The 16213-nt window shown below is 44.0% G+C and overlaps 1 protein-coding gene and 1 long non-coding RNA gene across 3 annotated transcripts in view; one reads left to right on the top strand and one right to left on the bottom strand.

The window, feature by feature from the left end:
• SLC49A3 (solute carrier family 49 member 3) overlaps window positions 1–16213 on the bottom strand; it is a 53387-nt gene that overhangs the window by 2755 nt on the left and 34419 nt on the right. For both annotated transcript variants that reach the window (XM_006263066.4, XM_059724537.1), the window contains 6 exons: window positions 14367–14443; window positions 14114–14251; window positions 12640–12756; window positions 8818–8970; window positions 6623–6780; window positions 5379–5491 (listed from right to left, as the gene is read on the bottom strand). In XM_006263066.4, the coding sequence (XP_006263128.3) occupies window positions 5379–5491; window positions 6623–6780; window positions 8818–8970; window positions 12640–12756; window positions 14114–14251; window positions 14367–14443 (756 nt within the window). The remainder of the gene's footprint in view (window positions 1–5378; window positions 5492–6622; window positions 6781–8817; window positions 8971–12639; window positions 12757–14113; window positions 14252–14366; window positions 14444–16213) is intronic.
• On the top strand, window positions 4411–8574 carry LOC109283958 (uncharacterized). Its single transcript, XR_002091274.2, has 2 exons — window positions 4411–4901; window positions 8342–8574. It is a non-coding gene; the product is annotated as an uncharacterized LOC109283958 (long non-coding RNA).

The raw sequence follows: 16213 nt of genomic DNA, 5'->3' as shown, positions 1-16213 counted from the left end.
ATTTGTTAAAATTATGTCTTCTGAAAGACTTTATGTGTGAGGCCCTCAACAGCTCACCAAAACTCATTAAGTGACCCTTCAGCCAAAATAATTGCCCAACTCTGTTCTGCCTGGCATCATCTCAGTTATGCATCCTATTTATAAGGTCTGTAAGGCTCTGTTTTTTGGTTTTTAATTTGCTAATTTATCCAATGCCTGCTTTTCTCAAGTTCTGAGATCCACAGCTTTTATAATGTGTTAAAGTGTAGACACAGCACATGGTTCTAGCAGCCTGGGTACAGCACTAGGTACAGCACACTGCTCTGGGTACAGCAGTGTGTCTCATAAGACATGTCTCATAAGAAGGGGAGACAGCTGCCTTTATTGCCTCTAAGGATAACAGCTTTCTTTTACTACCAGATAATTAGCAAATGTCGTAGCTCTAGTGAAAGTACTCTGTCCTGCAGTGCTGAAGACTCAGGATGCAACTCCTATTTATAGTGCAGGTGGGGCTGTGACAAATGTGCAAAAATGAATGTTTGTTTGTTTGAAGAAATCTAGGAAATTGCACTAAAAACTTATGAAAACATTTTAAAATGAAATGTTTAAAGAAAATGTTTCAAGAAGAAATACTCAATGTAGGAAATGTCATATTTAAGATTGTTCATACAATGTTGCATGGATACATTATGATAGTCTTTAACAACTTAATCACATGGTTCCACAGGAACCTACCCCTTTCAGCGTTGAAGATGAATGTACACATGACAGGAATAAGGTTTGCATAGCCAGTTATAATAATGGTACTTTCTACTTGTTGACTGTTTAACTCGACAACCAAGGCAATGTTCTTTTAATGTGGTTTATTCTAAAACAGCACCAGTGAAAGTTTGATGATGTACAGAGGTCAGCTATGCTTGCTTGCAATTAAGTTTGTTTTCTATCTAATAATATTATTGCTAAACTGTAATTAAAGATGATGCTGCTGGTTGAAGACGAGTGCCTATTAATTATTCACATAGTCACAATGGGCTAGATGTTTTCAAGAAGGTAGTCATTTAGGGTGCATCTACACATTGCCCTATGGCAACGTTGTTACTTTGCCATGCTTTAGTACTTCCTTTTGGAAGTACTTCCACGTGTAGATGCACATATTTGTTATGTCGCCATAGCACATTGCTACGACAATGTAGCATGACATGCAGACATGCCCTCAGGGGTTCAGATTTTGCACCATCCCATTGGTGAGGAAATTAGAATAATTCCAGTATTCACTTGTTTTTCCAACAGTGTGAGGAAAGAATGACACAATGCACTGCACCCCAAATATACCATGTGTGACTGTTTGCAAAGGCAAACTTATTTTCTTTTAACGGTAATGGTCCATTATCATAAGCATAATATGAAGTTGTGTGCATATATCTAATACTGCATGATAAATGCAAAGCAGATGCACTTGTTTTTAAATGACACTATCACAATAGGCAATGGTGCAATGGTACAGATGCAACTATCTTTTGGGGTTTCCTGACAATGTTTCACTTTAATGATTTTTTAAAGATTTTGGTTTTGTTTGTGAATAAGTTTTTAGATTGATCCTAGAAGCTGTAATCTGACCTTTATGCTACTTCAAGAAAATGCTTTCCTTCTCTATATGCATAGATGCTACCAATGGCCAGAGTCTAATCTGCCTATAAAGTGCATAACTACTTTTTACAGGGGTGTAGGTTGTAGCCATGTTGGTCTAAGGACATAGGCAGACAAGGTTCTTTGGGTGAATCTGATATCTTTTATTAGACCAACTTAAATAGTGGAGGAAAAAATAGTTGCAAAAAACACTTGCTTAAATTTTTTTTCCAAGTATTTAAGTTGATCTAATAAAAGGTATCAGATTCACTCAAAGAACCTTGTTTGCCTAACTACTTTCTAGATATTTTAGTATGATCCTATTTCACCCTTTTCCATTCCCCCCTTTCCCACAAAAAAAGTTGTCAACATGCCTATTAAGACTGTGTGTTATGACTATGTTACAAAAATCAGCAAAGAGGAGTTTTGTATTAACAGTTTTCAGTGTCTCCGGCAGAGTATAATAGGATTATGTTTAAGTGCCTTAGTTCACTTAGGTGCCTGATAAGCGGAACAGATCTGGCACTAAGTGTCTCCATACCATGGTGTAAATAATTGTGCAAGAGACATTTACCAGAATAGACTTGAACACATGTGGAATGATGCAATGTATTGTAGCAGATGATTTTTAAAGAGGGCTGGGGAAAGAGGGGGAAACATTAAATTGTGTTAGTCTTTGTTCCTCACCAACCAGCTGTGTGTCAGCCTGGAGCTCCCCAGTTCACAGTCTGCGTGTTTCTAGGTGCTTGTGTGCTGAGAGCAGGCAGTTGGGGACAAGGGTGGATCCAGGAGGAGGTGCAATGGTGCACTTGCACCTCCTCTCACTGATTCCTGGTCCACCCAAAGTTTAAAACAAACTGCCTGGCAGTGGCAGCAGCATTTCTGTGCTGAAGGAGGCAGTGGCAGTTAGGCAGTGCTGAGGGAGTCAATTGACTAGATCGCTTATTATAATCTACCTGATCCTTTCTAAACACTTAATTCCACAGGTGTTAATGACCCCCTCTTCTTTTAATGGTCTTGATGGCCCACCAGGCAAGCTTTGTTCTGCAGTTCTTCTCCATGTCAGCTACTCCTGGTAATGAAGCTCCTATTTCACAGCCTTGCACATTGTTTTTAACTCATTCCAATGAAGTTATATTTGTTTTTACTTTGATCTTAAACTGACTAATACAACCCTAGGCCCCTAGTGTACTGGTAAAGCTTCTAGTGTATTTTTAACTGGAAAAAAATATGCATTGTTTTTATATGTGATGATGCACCTCACCATCTGTACCCCCCTTTTCAAAATTCTAGATCTGACCATGGCTGGGGATGGGGAAGCTCCCTCATCCCCATCTACCTGCACCATTGGGAACTGGGGAGCTCCTCCATCCCCAGCCCAGCTGTCCACATTGCAGACTTGTCTGTGGTGCACATGCACCCAGCTTCACACTGACTATGGTTCAGGGACATATGCAACTGGGGATCAGAGAATTCTCCAGTCCCAGCCACATGCTCCAGAATGGAAGTGGTGGGTATGCAGCCAGGAACCAGGGAGCATCCAACGACACATTTCATAAATGTGAAATCTGCCAGGGACCTTAATGTGTCCAAGATTCAAATTTTTTTTTGCTGGGACAAATCTCTCTTACATGTTAGCAACTTCAGTTTCTATTACAGGGGTGGGCAAAGTCCAGCTTCCGGGCTGGATCCTGCCGGCAGTGGACTCCATTTCCCAGCAGCCCTTGCTGCATGGCTGGGGCCAGTCTTCATGGTGATCCCAGCTGCAGCTGCTCTGTGATAGCACAAGGCTGGGGCTGCCATGGAGCCTGGCCCCAGCTGCACTGGCAGGGCACGTGGCAGCCAGGACAGGGGCTGCTCCGAAGCCCTGGGACCTTGCAGCAGGGGCAGCTTGGTCTGGGGCCAGGGCAGAGCCATGATCCGCTGCCTGCATGTCCCTGCCCGGGGCGCGCAGGTTGCAGATCACAGCTCTGCCCTGGCTCCTGGCAGTGGTGACAATGTGGTTCTGAATGGGGGCAGGGCCATAATCCGCTGCTTGAGTGCCTCTGCCCCAAGCATGCAGGCTGCAGATCGCAGCTCTGCCCTGGCCCCGGACCAAGCTGCCCCTGCCACAAGATCCCAGGGCTCCTGAGCAGCCCCCTGCCCTGCTCTGCCAGCGAGGCTGGGGCTCGTCTCCATGGCAACCCCAGCTCTGCGCTACACGGTGCAGCTGCAGCTGGGGTCTCCATGGAAACTGGCCCCAGCTCTCTGGGCACAGGCTGCTGGGAAATGGAGTCTGGTTGCTGTCCGGATCTACCATTTTGCCCACCCCTGTTCTATTACCTTTGTCAAATTAATCACTTTTAGCCCTTTCCAAAGGAAATAGCGGGATCTTGACCCCACCTAACTGAATTGCAGGTAGTTTAACTGCAGAAATATTGGGCCTTTCCTACTGGTGATTATCAATATTCTTTGTTAATCTTGGGGAGAATCTTGGCTAGAAATTCTCATTTCCCAAAACGACCGTCTACCCTTGACAGTCTGGCAGTCTATGGATTGCCATTTGTGTCCTGACCCTTGGGACAATTTACAAATAGCACCAGCTGGAGCAATGAACTAGTCTTAGGGAATTCAACAAAACCTGTGATTCTTCAGCCATCAGTTTGCTCAGAACTTTAGGCATGCATTACAGAGAACTCTTATCCTTGCTCCTGATATCTGAGTGCTGTCCTCTCCTGTTGAGTAGTGTGGAAAGAAGGATTATTAGGAAAGTCGGTACAAACTGAGCAACTGTGGCTGCAGAAAGCAAAGCAGACATTTCTCAGTAAGTGTATTCTTTGTCATCAGTCAGGTCATATTTACCCTCATCAAGTCTGGCTTATTTGGATAGTGAATTTTGCTTACTTGTCAGAACTGGTGCTCCCTTGGTTAGTAAAGTTTTCCCAGGGTGGGTGGAAAAGTCATTGTGATGATTATGTGGTTGTATTGTTTGTTTCATGTTATATGTTGGAAGTGTTTATCTGGATGGGTTTTGTTCTGACAGGTTAATGGCTGGATTGCAGAGGGAATGGGTGTGCCTGCAGCCTGCCAGACTCCATGGAAGCCTGCTGGTATGAAGCCCAAGAGAGTGAAGACAGGAAGTCTGCCACATGGGGACAGCAACTGAAAAGGCTGGAGTAGTGGGGCAGAAGCAACTTATTGAGAGCCAGCAGAGAAGCTGAGACCTCTGGGAATGAGGAGGAGTTTGCTGCAGAGATAGTGACATTTTCTGCCTACCACTGGAATCCACTGGAAACTAAGAAGTAAGCACTGGCCAGGTATGAGAGTGAAAAGTATGTTTTAAACATTTATCTTGTGTTCCGTCTTCCCCAGTTATTTTGCACTGTTTTCCCTAATTAAAGTGGGTTTTTTCTTTATCCCTAAATTTAGCTGTCCTGTACTTGAGTATCTTACCTTGTGAGGAGTTTGTACCCTCATGGCTTTGGCTGACAGAGGAAGGTGGGGGGGGGGGTCCTGTCACATCATTAAAACTGAAATTGTGAGTAACATGAAGGGTATTCTAGGGGCACTCTGTTTCACTATTCCAAATACAAAGTGGGGTAATGGTGACATATGCTGGGAGAGTGCCAGCAGGTACATGTGAGGGACATAGGCCAGTAATCATCTCTTGGGCCAAAAACAAAGCTGGGAATGAACTGGTAAAAGAGGAAGGTCCTAAACAGTATGGCGATCAGAAGGGACACCCCTCTGCTAAGCACAGCAATGAATTCTAAGAGAAATGGATAGATACTGACTTATCCAATCTACTGTCCCGCCTTCATCTCCAGCACAAGTAGAAAGTGGATCCTTAGGAATCTGCACTATAAGGGCTTGCATCAGCTTCATGATGATCACTCCTTGGATCTGACTGTGGAAAGAAGAATCATCAGTTATTAATGAAATAGTTTAACCATAACAAACCACACAATCAGTGAAATGGGACAGTCTCTTGCTGCTTTGACTCCTTACGTTCCCTTATGTTTTACTAGCTTTACATTTTCCCAACATGGGACAAATGTTCCACTTCAGTAAGTCTCGGGTATCAGTGTCCCCGTGCTTCAGATTTTAATGAGCTTTAGTTCAAGTGCCCCCACCGCCATTTTGAAGTGTGGAGATGCTGATACATGAGAGATGGGAGGCTGCTGGAGCACAGTAACTACCATACTCCAGCAGACTCAGTTAAGCAAGTCTGCTCCGATGTGCTGTAATCACAACACATTGGAGCAGCCTCCACACATGTGCAGGCACTCTTATTATTGAATCAGCACAACTGCTACCCATGATAGGACAACTTGCTTCAGGCAGGGCCATAAAAGGAAATGTTCCAATCTAATTTGTTAAAAGAACAGGTGTCCAAACCTGTGACAAATCAAGGAAGCCCCTGGCTCTTGAAGGGGTGTGGGCTGTCATAGATCAGCATATTGTCATGTATTGGGATCTGCAACAAATCATTACGCAATCTCCTTCACATTTATCCTTGACATTCCCTCCACTGCACGGGGAACTTACATTTCTCCTCCTCCTGGGGGAATGCATAGCTTCTGTCCATTTTAAAGCCAGATGTTCAGAAGAATTATCTCCCAGTAGCACACTGAGCAGGATAGATTCTGAGTTCCCTTTTGGCTTTCATGCTTTCCTTCCATACACCAAGCCTACAACTCTCTTTATACTGTTTTCCTGTGAAGGACTGGGCTCTGAATAGCACCTCTCTGGCAACATGGAATTATTGCTGCCAGTGGAAGCAAATCAGTCTGTACATCTGCTGAGTGGCTTGTATCTATTTGCATTAGCTGAGTGGCTTGTATCTATTTTCCCTCTATTTATGAAAATGCCCTGACAGTTGGCTGCTACCAGCACCAACCTTCACTAATAACTGTGGATAACAGGTTGAAGAAACTGTCAGTGACTAGAACTCAGGGCAGGTAAAGGAGAAATTAATTCTGTTGCCTGCTGTCAATGGCTGAATTATGTTCTAAATGAGTATAAATTGGCTACTTACCCTGATACAAAAATCAGGCCTGAGGATGTACCCTCTCCCACCGGAAAGGAGCATTCAACAGCCAGTTCCATAGCAACTGGGTAAACAGAAAATCCAAAGAACCCAAACAGCGAGCAGATCAAAGCCAAAGGAATGGCCTGATTTCTGAAACTTGCCATCTGCAGTCAGAGATACAATACACCAAAGCCTTAGTGTTAAGCCAGTTTATATGGTCAGTTTCCACAGTAATTCAACGTGACAGCCAGTATACACCAATACTGGTATATACTTCCTCTTTCTTCCACTAAAAAATAATTCCTCTTTCCATTCGTGCTTTCAAACAGCTATTCATGCCCCACTATAGTGGAATTGAGTGAAGAATTAGGTTAGGGAATTAATAGCTTTGTTTTTCTAATGTCTGAATCCCTCCTGGCTGAACAAGCACCATGGAAAGGCAGGCTACTGTTTTACATAGGGGCAATCTCAGCCATAATTTGGTTCAGCCTCCAGAGATTTCTGAAAACTCCTAAGTTTGGTTCCAAAACAGGAAGTTAGGCACGTAAGTGTCCACTAAAATAAAACTTAATTTCTTAAATATTTACAGTCCTGTGGCCTTGGGGCTATTACAAAAAGATGTAAAAACAATCCCATAAATTGTACTGGTCAATTCATTTCATGAAACCCTGACCTCAGCACACAGTTAGTGGTACAGAGAAGAGCGCTGTCCAGCCAATAAAATAAAATCTAAATTGATAAGTCTGATGGCTCTGTGTGCTACCACCACCTTTCTCATCTCATGTTCAGTGCTAACAAACCTCATTCAGTTTTCTAAAGTAGTGGCATTACTGCTGAATACAAGATTCTACCAAGTGGCATGCTAGGAGGAAACTTGTGGCCTGTCAACAGCCAGAATGCTCCTATTTCCCTAGCTATACTGGTTTATGGGATCCAGGAAGGCACAGAGTTGTCCAGCACATGAATAGATTGCGCATCCACAATCCATGTTCATAACTGTTCAGGCATCAAATTGATTTGCCCAGCGTTTTTTTTCAGATGGATTAGTTTTTTCCTCAATGTGAGTTTAGCAAAACATTGGAAGGAGTTTGCCTGTTTCTTTCAAATCAGCATCATTTAATTCTGTCACTCTATAAATACAGATTTGGGCTGAAGTGAATGCACATTAGTGCTGAAATATAGTGACCTGGGAGATCTTGGTTTTAATTTATAGCTCTAAATCAGACCTTTTATATCACCTTGGAGATGTAATTAAATCCTTATGCTTCTATTTTTTATTCTTTTAAAAGTAGGGTTAAAGATATACCTTTTAAGAGACTATTGTGAGGTGTAATTCATTCATATTTGTAAGGTGAGCTACATTTCATCTGACAGAAGTGTGAACTATTAGTTTATCCAGGAGCAAAAGCTTGCCAGCTCTGGTAACCAGTAAACATGGCCATTCTGTGGGCCTGATCCCAGCTATTTTTACTTGGCAGTGCTGTGTTCTATTTCCCATTGGGTAGTCTCACTTTCATAAAGCCCTGTAATCAAGTTGCACCAGCTTTCCTGTGAGGTTTCTCCAGCTTTCACCAGTTTTCTAGTGCACTACCAGGAAACCCTCACTAATGTGGTTCAGGGTACAGGCTGATCACTGAATAGGCTCAGCAAAAGATTACTCCCAGTATTAGCCTCTTCATCAAGTTTACACTTTTTTTGTGAGTTTTTTTTTTTTTTTTTTTACAGGGTATCTTCCTGCATCATCTGGTACTAACCACCGTCACAGTCAGGGAAAAGGAATGGGTATGTTTAGGATGTTCAATTACAGAATTTTTTAAATTAATACTACGTAGTAATTGTAATGCTCTATACTCTCAAGGAGCTACCACAATGTTAGCTAAACCTCATAATCTACCTCATCCAGTGGAACATTAATATGAGTTATTCCCAGATTGAGGAAAATAAAGCAGATTGTACAATGCTGTAGGTTGTAAAATGAATGTAAGGGTAGAAACAACGTTCATGAAAATGCTTCTGTCAGTAAGGAACCATCTCCACCTGTGGTAACAAGGAATATAAAGCTACTACAAATACCATGTTACATAAAGAAACGAAATAGCTGAATAAGTCATTTGGAGTTTGTGTAATTTATCAGATAATGATAAAAAACAGGCTTTAATGATATCTCTTTGAAAATATGATAAGTGTGAAAATGAACTTACTACTGCAAATGCGATGCTGACTAATGCAGCCAGACCAAAACAGATTTTGGTAGATTCTATAAATCTTCTTGATCTGTCAACATATAGTCCCAGGAGAAAAGCACCAAGTAAACCAAACACAATGAACAATGCACCATTCAAGCCTGCAAAAAACTATAACACAGAAGAAATGAATGACTGGCCAATTAGACTTGGAAGCTGAGATTTTTTTCAATATTACTGACATAAGCAATATAAGTATCTGGTTATAAACACAAGGCATTCGTTTGTTTGATAAATTTTTTGCATTGTACTCATCACAATTCCTGAATACTTCACTGGATGTACACCTAGAACAGTAAGAAATATCAAAAGGAAGAGTTCAGATTCCACTGTAATGGTGACTAAGACTGCAGCCTGGATAAGTGGATCTGTGCTAACAGTCTGATCAATTTTACCTTGACATACTTAAGATAACAAAACCCCCGGAGAATAAAGCAGTCACCAGAGAATAATTGTGCTTAATTTGACAGGCAGTGGCATGCAAAGATAGCTAAGCTAGCTCTGAATCAGGGCTATCCTACTTCCAAGTGGCCAGAGTCTGCAAACCCCATGGAGGTCCCTCCACCACTGCATAGGTGGGGGGAGAGGGGGGGACCCATGGAGGTGGTGGGGAGACCCATGGAGATCCCTCCACCACTTTATGCCCATGGTCTCCCCACCAATACACTGTGTGCCCATGTGAGCAACACATCTCATGCTGCATTGCATGCCTCCTCCACTGCACCATAACCCTGTGGCAACCCCCGACTCCTCCCCGTGGCACTGTGTGTCCGCAACCCCCTTCCCCCAGTGTGCCCAAGCAGGCACTGAACCATGTGCCTATGATCATCCCCCAACCGACAGCCCCACCTCCACTGTATCATGTGCCCACAGGTCTGGAGAACAAGACCAGAGGAAAGATTGAAAAACTAGAATGATTTAATCTGGAATTGAATCTGTATTTGATTACAGTCTTCAAATAAAAAAAAAAAGAGGAAGGTGATAATTTGCTTTTCTGTGTCCACACGGGTTGCAACAGGAAGTAATGAGATTAAACTGCAACTTCTTTGTAGCAGGGTATTTTCACATCTGTACTGTTACATATGGCATTCCAGGGGGTCTCTTGCACCCCCAGAACCCCACAGTTTACTGCAAGCTGTGAAAGAGCCCTACTGCAAGCTGTGAAAGTGCCTACATGCACTGCTGCTAGTTATATACTCATCGTGCAGGATATTAACATACAGGCTAGTGATATTCATGGTTACCATATGGCCTTCTCGGAGGAGGTGACTGATGTTCTGGATCTTGTTGAGAAAGATGGAAAACAGTGGACAAAAACACAGATGAAAGCTTTGACTCATTACAATCTACCTTCTATCTTTTCTAACCTCTATGCATTCCACAGGTTATAACAACCCTTTTCCCTTTTGAAAGGTCTTTTTCTTCTATTAGGTTATCCATTCAACTGTTTCTTTTGTTTCTGAAGTTAGTTCTGATCATTTTTCTTTGCCCCTTCTTCACAACCATCCTCCATTTTTAAGCAAATGCTTTCATTTACATGGAGTTAAAGCACAAACCATTTTTCCCTCTGTTATTTAACTTAATCTGTGTCAACACCATGATGAGTGCCACCTGGAGTTACCACCTGAAGGTTAAGAACAACTGATCTGGGAACACTTTTTAAAGGCTAAAGACCATCCTGAGAGTAGTCAGATGCTTGAAAGAAATGCAACAAATAATATCTGAACATGTCTCCTAAGCACAGCAAAAACGGCAGGGAATGAAGTGGAGGAAACATCCAGGAGCCCATGTCTGTTGTGGACGTAGGCTAAGGTTTTCCAGTATGCATGGCCTTGAAGGAAAGGGATGTACTTATGACCTTCATGTGCAGCTTAATGGAAAGCCCACAGCATGATTCAGAAGGACTGACGTGATGCAGCTAATGGATGGGAGTTTACTGTGGCAGCAGATTTTCATACAGGCTCAAGCATGAAGTTACTGCCCATGCAACGTAAGAAAGCAATCTGTGGTCATTTAGGCGGGACAGGACCAGGGTAAGGGCAAGCCATCAAGATAACATGACAGTGAGTTGGCACTTCAGTTCTGTAGGAATAAAAATGTAACAGGATTTGAGTAAGCTCTGGGCATGAAAGAAGAAATCTTAGAGAACTCCCTCCTTGAGTTGCACTGGAGATCATACCCTGGGCAAAGGGAAGAGTAAGAACTTTGTAGTGATACTGTGTTAGGCTAGAAATAGATATTACCAAATGAAGAGGATCAGTTGGGCCATGATTTATTGCAACATAGCTGATCTGCTTCATGCGGTGAAACACATGTTGCCCCCTGTTCCATCCCTTGATGGCTTTCCCCACTCACCCAGACCTGCTCCTGGGATCTCCAGGGAAGGTCTGGGTAAAGAGAGAAAGTCCAACCTTCCCCACTCATCCAGACAGGTCCTTAGAGATTTCAAGGGTGGGTCTGAGTAAGTGGGTCCCCAGTGGATGCAGACCACCAGGGATGCCCCAGCTACCATGCCTCTACACTGGGACCCATGCAGGCTTTCCCCACTTATGAAGACTGCTCATGGAGATCAGGGGCAGGTCTCTGTCAGCAGTGAACCTCCACTGCCTACTTTCAGAAAGGTGTCACAAGATTCCTCAGAGTGCCTCCCTATAAGCAAAGTAATCCCAGGAAGGTGCTCCAAGAGTTTGAGGGGCCCTCAAACCATCAGAACATGTACCCACGGTGACTGGAGAATGCAGGTAGTTCAGGCTGCCTGCACCCTTCTGCCACAAAGCTAATGGACATTTGCTGCAATAAGTGGCAGAATCTATTACTAATTTTTGTTATCCCATTGATTTTCCTCTGATGTAGCATGACAAAGGTAGTGATGTCAATTTGCTCACCATTTGTGCCACCATAAAAAGTTTTATGGTAGCACAAATGAGATGTCAGACATGGTCTGTCTGTACCCTCTGTGACTGGTAACCTTCCAAACTGGTTAGAACCCCTCTTGTGGCTCATTCTCTGGTGGAATATATATTGTGGTGTCATAAAATATAAGCAACATGTGAATTTATCTGTGCAAATGAGTTTAGCCAGGAATACTTATGAAAACAAAGGGACCAATCTGTTTTGTTTTCAGCTTCCTGTTCCACCCAGTCTCTCAGCTTGAGCATTTGAGGCTAACCTACAGACGCATGTAGTTATGACACCCCATTGGAAGGAACCCAAAGTCTCTTTTTATTAAGTAAAATCCAATGAAAGAAGTATTTAATTTACAGGCAGTAATGTAGCTGAGGACACTAATTAAACTGCAGATAATCTAGAATATTGAAAGAATATAAAGATCCGTAGAAAAAGGACCTCAAAATGTCCTTAGTCCGAACTCCTGCTCAGGGCTGGATCACTTCTGTATAAGCCATCCTAGACAAATGTTTATCTAGACAAACATCTCCATTTAAAAACTTTCAGTGATGGAGCTCTATCAGAGCCTCTTATAGGCAATCTGTTCCAATAGTTAAGCAATGTAACAAAGTTTTAATACCCAGTCTAATTTTCCCTTTTTGAAATTTAAGAATATTGGTATCCTGTTCCCTGCAGCCACAATTTATCACCATATAGTGCTTTAAAACCTTGCAGTCCTGCCCTATATGTCCTATCCAGATATTAAACAGATTTGGTTTTATTTATTAATTATTAAGAAAAACAATAGAATAATATTCATCTCACTTTGTGTAGTCAGTGACAGATCATTTCAACTGTATAACAAGTAATGTTCAGCAACTAGAAAGGACTTACATTGGAATACCCCTTTACACAGAGGATCTGTTCCAAAAGAGCTGTAAAGCAGGTGAAAATCCCAATCCCAGCTCCAAAACAGATTGCCAGGATGATGTATGCTTTATTTTTCATAATCTGCAAATGTAAAAGTGTTGGTTAATACAAATGGAAAGGAAACTAGCAAAAGAACCTGACAGTAATTGAAAAGGTAGACAGATCTTAAACCGCTTAGTACCAGATTCCTGGCCCTACTCTAGTTTAGGAAACAGTAGGTGATACAGGTACTAGAAAAACAGTGCATTAACTAATGTGCCATACCACACGTGTAGACGCTGCCCCAGAGTAAATTGCTCCCCATCCGCCTAGGCAGCGAGGGACCACAGGGGGCGAGGAGAGCTGTCTTGGTTCTGTGAGACACTTCCTGCCAGCCACATGGAGATCGGATGGGTCCTGATCTCCAAGTGGCTGGGAGCCACCTGCCTGGCAGCCACGACCGCTCTCCCTGCCCTGTGGAGATCGGGATGGATCCCAGTCTCCACGTGGCTGGGAAGCAGTTGCCAACCCAGACAGGACACCCCTCCCCCCGCGAAACTTGGGGCCAACCCAATCTCCCCCTGGCTGGGACAGAGCTGCTTGCCAAGCTGAGATAGTTCCCCACTGCCCTCTGGAGCGTGGGGCTAAGCCCCTGTGCCCTCTGCCAGCCAGGGGGTATGGGGCATGAGCGGGGAACCTGGAGCTCCCCCTGGCTGCTGCAGGGGGATAGAACAGAGCAGGAGCAGCCCTGGATTGGGCTCTTTCTATCGGGCTCAATTTACTCCTGACAGGGGCACACACAGATATGCAGCAGGGAGTGCTTTTAATGAGCCTCAATTTTTTGCACAGAAAATTCAGGTGCATTAACTGCACATGTAGATGCACCAAGTATTATTGTGAGAGCTAACCCATTAAAGATAGCTGCAGTAATACATTTTAGAAACAGCTTGCTAAGGCATCAAAGTTTGCTCTTTTAAAGGTAGTTCAGTGGGTCCCTTAAATCCTAAGCAAAGCCAGTCAGAGAATGAATGAAATATGGACTGGAGGTAGTAGATGCTGTGATTATGCTTTATACAACAAGTTTTGGAGGGGGAAATATTACTGAGCTGGTGGGAAGGGATATTTTGCTCTATACGGAAGTACTTGATGACCACCTGCCTGACACTGTTAGCCTGGATCCCAGTCCAAGGAGGGCAGTGATGTGCTAGAATGTGTTCTGGACCCAGACATGGCACAGAGTGCCTCCCATATCCACATACTTAGTCTGCTCCCAGTTAGCTTCAGCCTTTGGTGAGAAAGAGGTTCCTATTCTGAAGTAATTTTGATAGCAAACATCAGCACAGCCCTTTTCCTGCTGACCAGTAACCACAGCAGTTGGATTCCTTAAGGTGACATTATGGAAGCCAGATGGCACATTTGACCATGAAGTGAAATTTACTGTGCTTTACTATACACTTACCATTTTCAAGCCTGTGAAAAATGGCTGGGAGGTAGAATTTGTAGCACTTGCCGATGGTGGAGTTGGAGGGACCTTGTCATGTACACCAGCTACTGCTAGCATGCAGGCTACTACTGCAGGAATGGCATAAATTCCAAGCTACAAGCCCAAAGTAGAGTCATATAAATAATTCATCCAACACCAATGTTATTGAGTATACTAAATTGTAATGAATCCAAAGGACACGTAATACTAATTAATCAGCTTTCATTACCATCGTTGGGATATCCTTTCCTTCAGACACAAGTGCAGGTGACACCAAGTTAGCTATAAGTATGCCCAAGGGATTGGCTAGATTGAAATAAAAAGAGACAGTTCTATTTTTATATATAATAGAAAAATGCACATTTATAAAAATGTAATAAGACATCCAATTCAGTAGCAAGCACATAGTATCCTCAGTTTAAGTATACCCATGGCTGGGCAAGATCAGAACAAAGACATCAATAAAGTTACAGCTGGAGGGCAAAGTTCCAACAAACATTTTATCATCTTCTCAAAATTTTCCCAAGTCCATCTTTCTTAGCTGGTTTAAAATGTGTGATACCAAGCCCTCCCCCACCATTCTCTTTCAATGCTGCCCCGGTGATTTACTGAAAAAAAAAGAAAATTAAAGAGGGATAATACCAGTTGTCAATTCAGTTGTTTTCCAGCAGCACAAACAGTTAGCAATACAATTTATCTGAAGCGATGTTCTTTGTCCAAGTGCAAGTGAAATATAGTATACCACAATACCAGCTCAAATACTCTTTAATATACTCTCATATTACAACATATTGTTTCTACAGCCATCAGCACTAACTGAATATCTTATTCCTGAAACTGTTTTGAATTCATCTCACAGGGCGCATCCAGACGAGCCTGGAGGTGCTTCTTGCAGCATCTCAAACCCCTTTGAGGCGCTGGAAGAGGCATGTGCAGGAACAAGAAAATGTTCCCTGTGCTACAAATTTGCAGCATGGGGGCAAAATTAGACCCCTGGATATCTACAGGTCAAAAAACCCCGCAGAAAAAAAAAGCGGGGCGGCTGTGCCCTGAGGCAACCGGAGGCTGGGTCCTCCATAGAGATACTCTGACTGCCAGAGCGTCTCTATGGTTAGCCCTTGCCCTGGTGCTGAAGCACGCTGCCTGCTCGTGAAGTCAGGCAGTGTGCCAGCATCAGGGAGCTGGACCCAGGCTCCACTGCCAGTAAGTAAGGGGTCTTGGGGCTGGAGGAGGGGACCAGAGGGGGGGACCCCTGCCAGCCCTGCCTGCTCCCCCAGCCCCCACATTCCTTCCCTGCCAGGCCCCACCCTCCACCTGCTCCCCCAACCCTTCCCTGCCTGGCCCCACCCCCTGCCTAACCTCTGAGCCCCGCCCCCCCTTCCCTGCTGGGGAAGGGATTGGGGGGAGGGGGGGCAGGCAGATGGCCGGGCAGGGGGCACACATAGCAATAGTGCCACACAAAGGCTAACTCTGCAGCCACAGCCCACTGGCAGCTGGCCCAGAGGGTCAGTTGTCTCATCCAGGTCTGGCAGGTGCGCAGCAGATCCCCCACTGCCAGACTGCTGCAGTGGGTAAAGAGTGCAGGAAACTCTCAGGGCTGCTTCAGCAGTCCAGCTGGCACAAGGGTTAGTGTCCCCAGGTACCAATTGGCCAGGCCCCAGAAGCTCCTGAGAGCGAATGGCCCTGAGCTACTTGCCAAGGCAGCTTTTTGTACTGATGGGGACAGCACAGGTGCTGGCCCCAGGCTTTAGCTACCCCTGGCTGTAGATCCAGGAGGAGCCAGGCCGGGTTATTTTGCCCCAAGTGGCACAATTTGCTCCACAACAAAGTGCATGTCCAAGCACGTGTGCTGAGACAAAAAGCCCTGGCTCAAATTTGCACCACTTCTATTTTAGCTGCTGCAAGCACAAGTGCTTGTATGTGTGGATGTACTTTACAGGGCATGTCCACACAAGCACTCACATGCCTCTTGCCCTGCCTGAAACGCCTTTGAGGCAGGGCAACAAGCACATGTGGGAACAAAAAAACGTTCCCCGCACTGCAAACTTGCAGCACGGGAAGAAAATTAGACCCCTG

The sequence above is a fragment of the Alligator mississippiensis genome, chromosome 3 (genome assembly GCF_030867095.1).
Source record: "Alligator mississippiensis isolate rAllMis1 chromosome 3, rAllMis1, whole genome shotgun sequence".
NCBI lineage: Eukaryota > Metazoa > Chordata > Crocodylia > Alligatoridae > Alligator > Alligator mississippiensis.
This window is presented reverse-complemented; position numbering and strand designations above follow the sequence as displayed.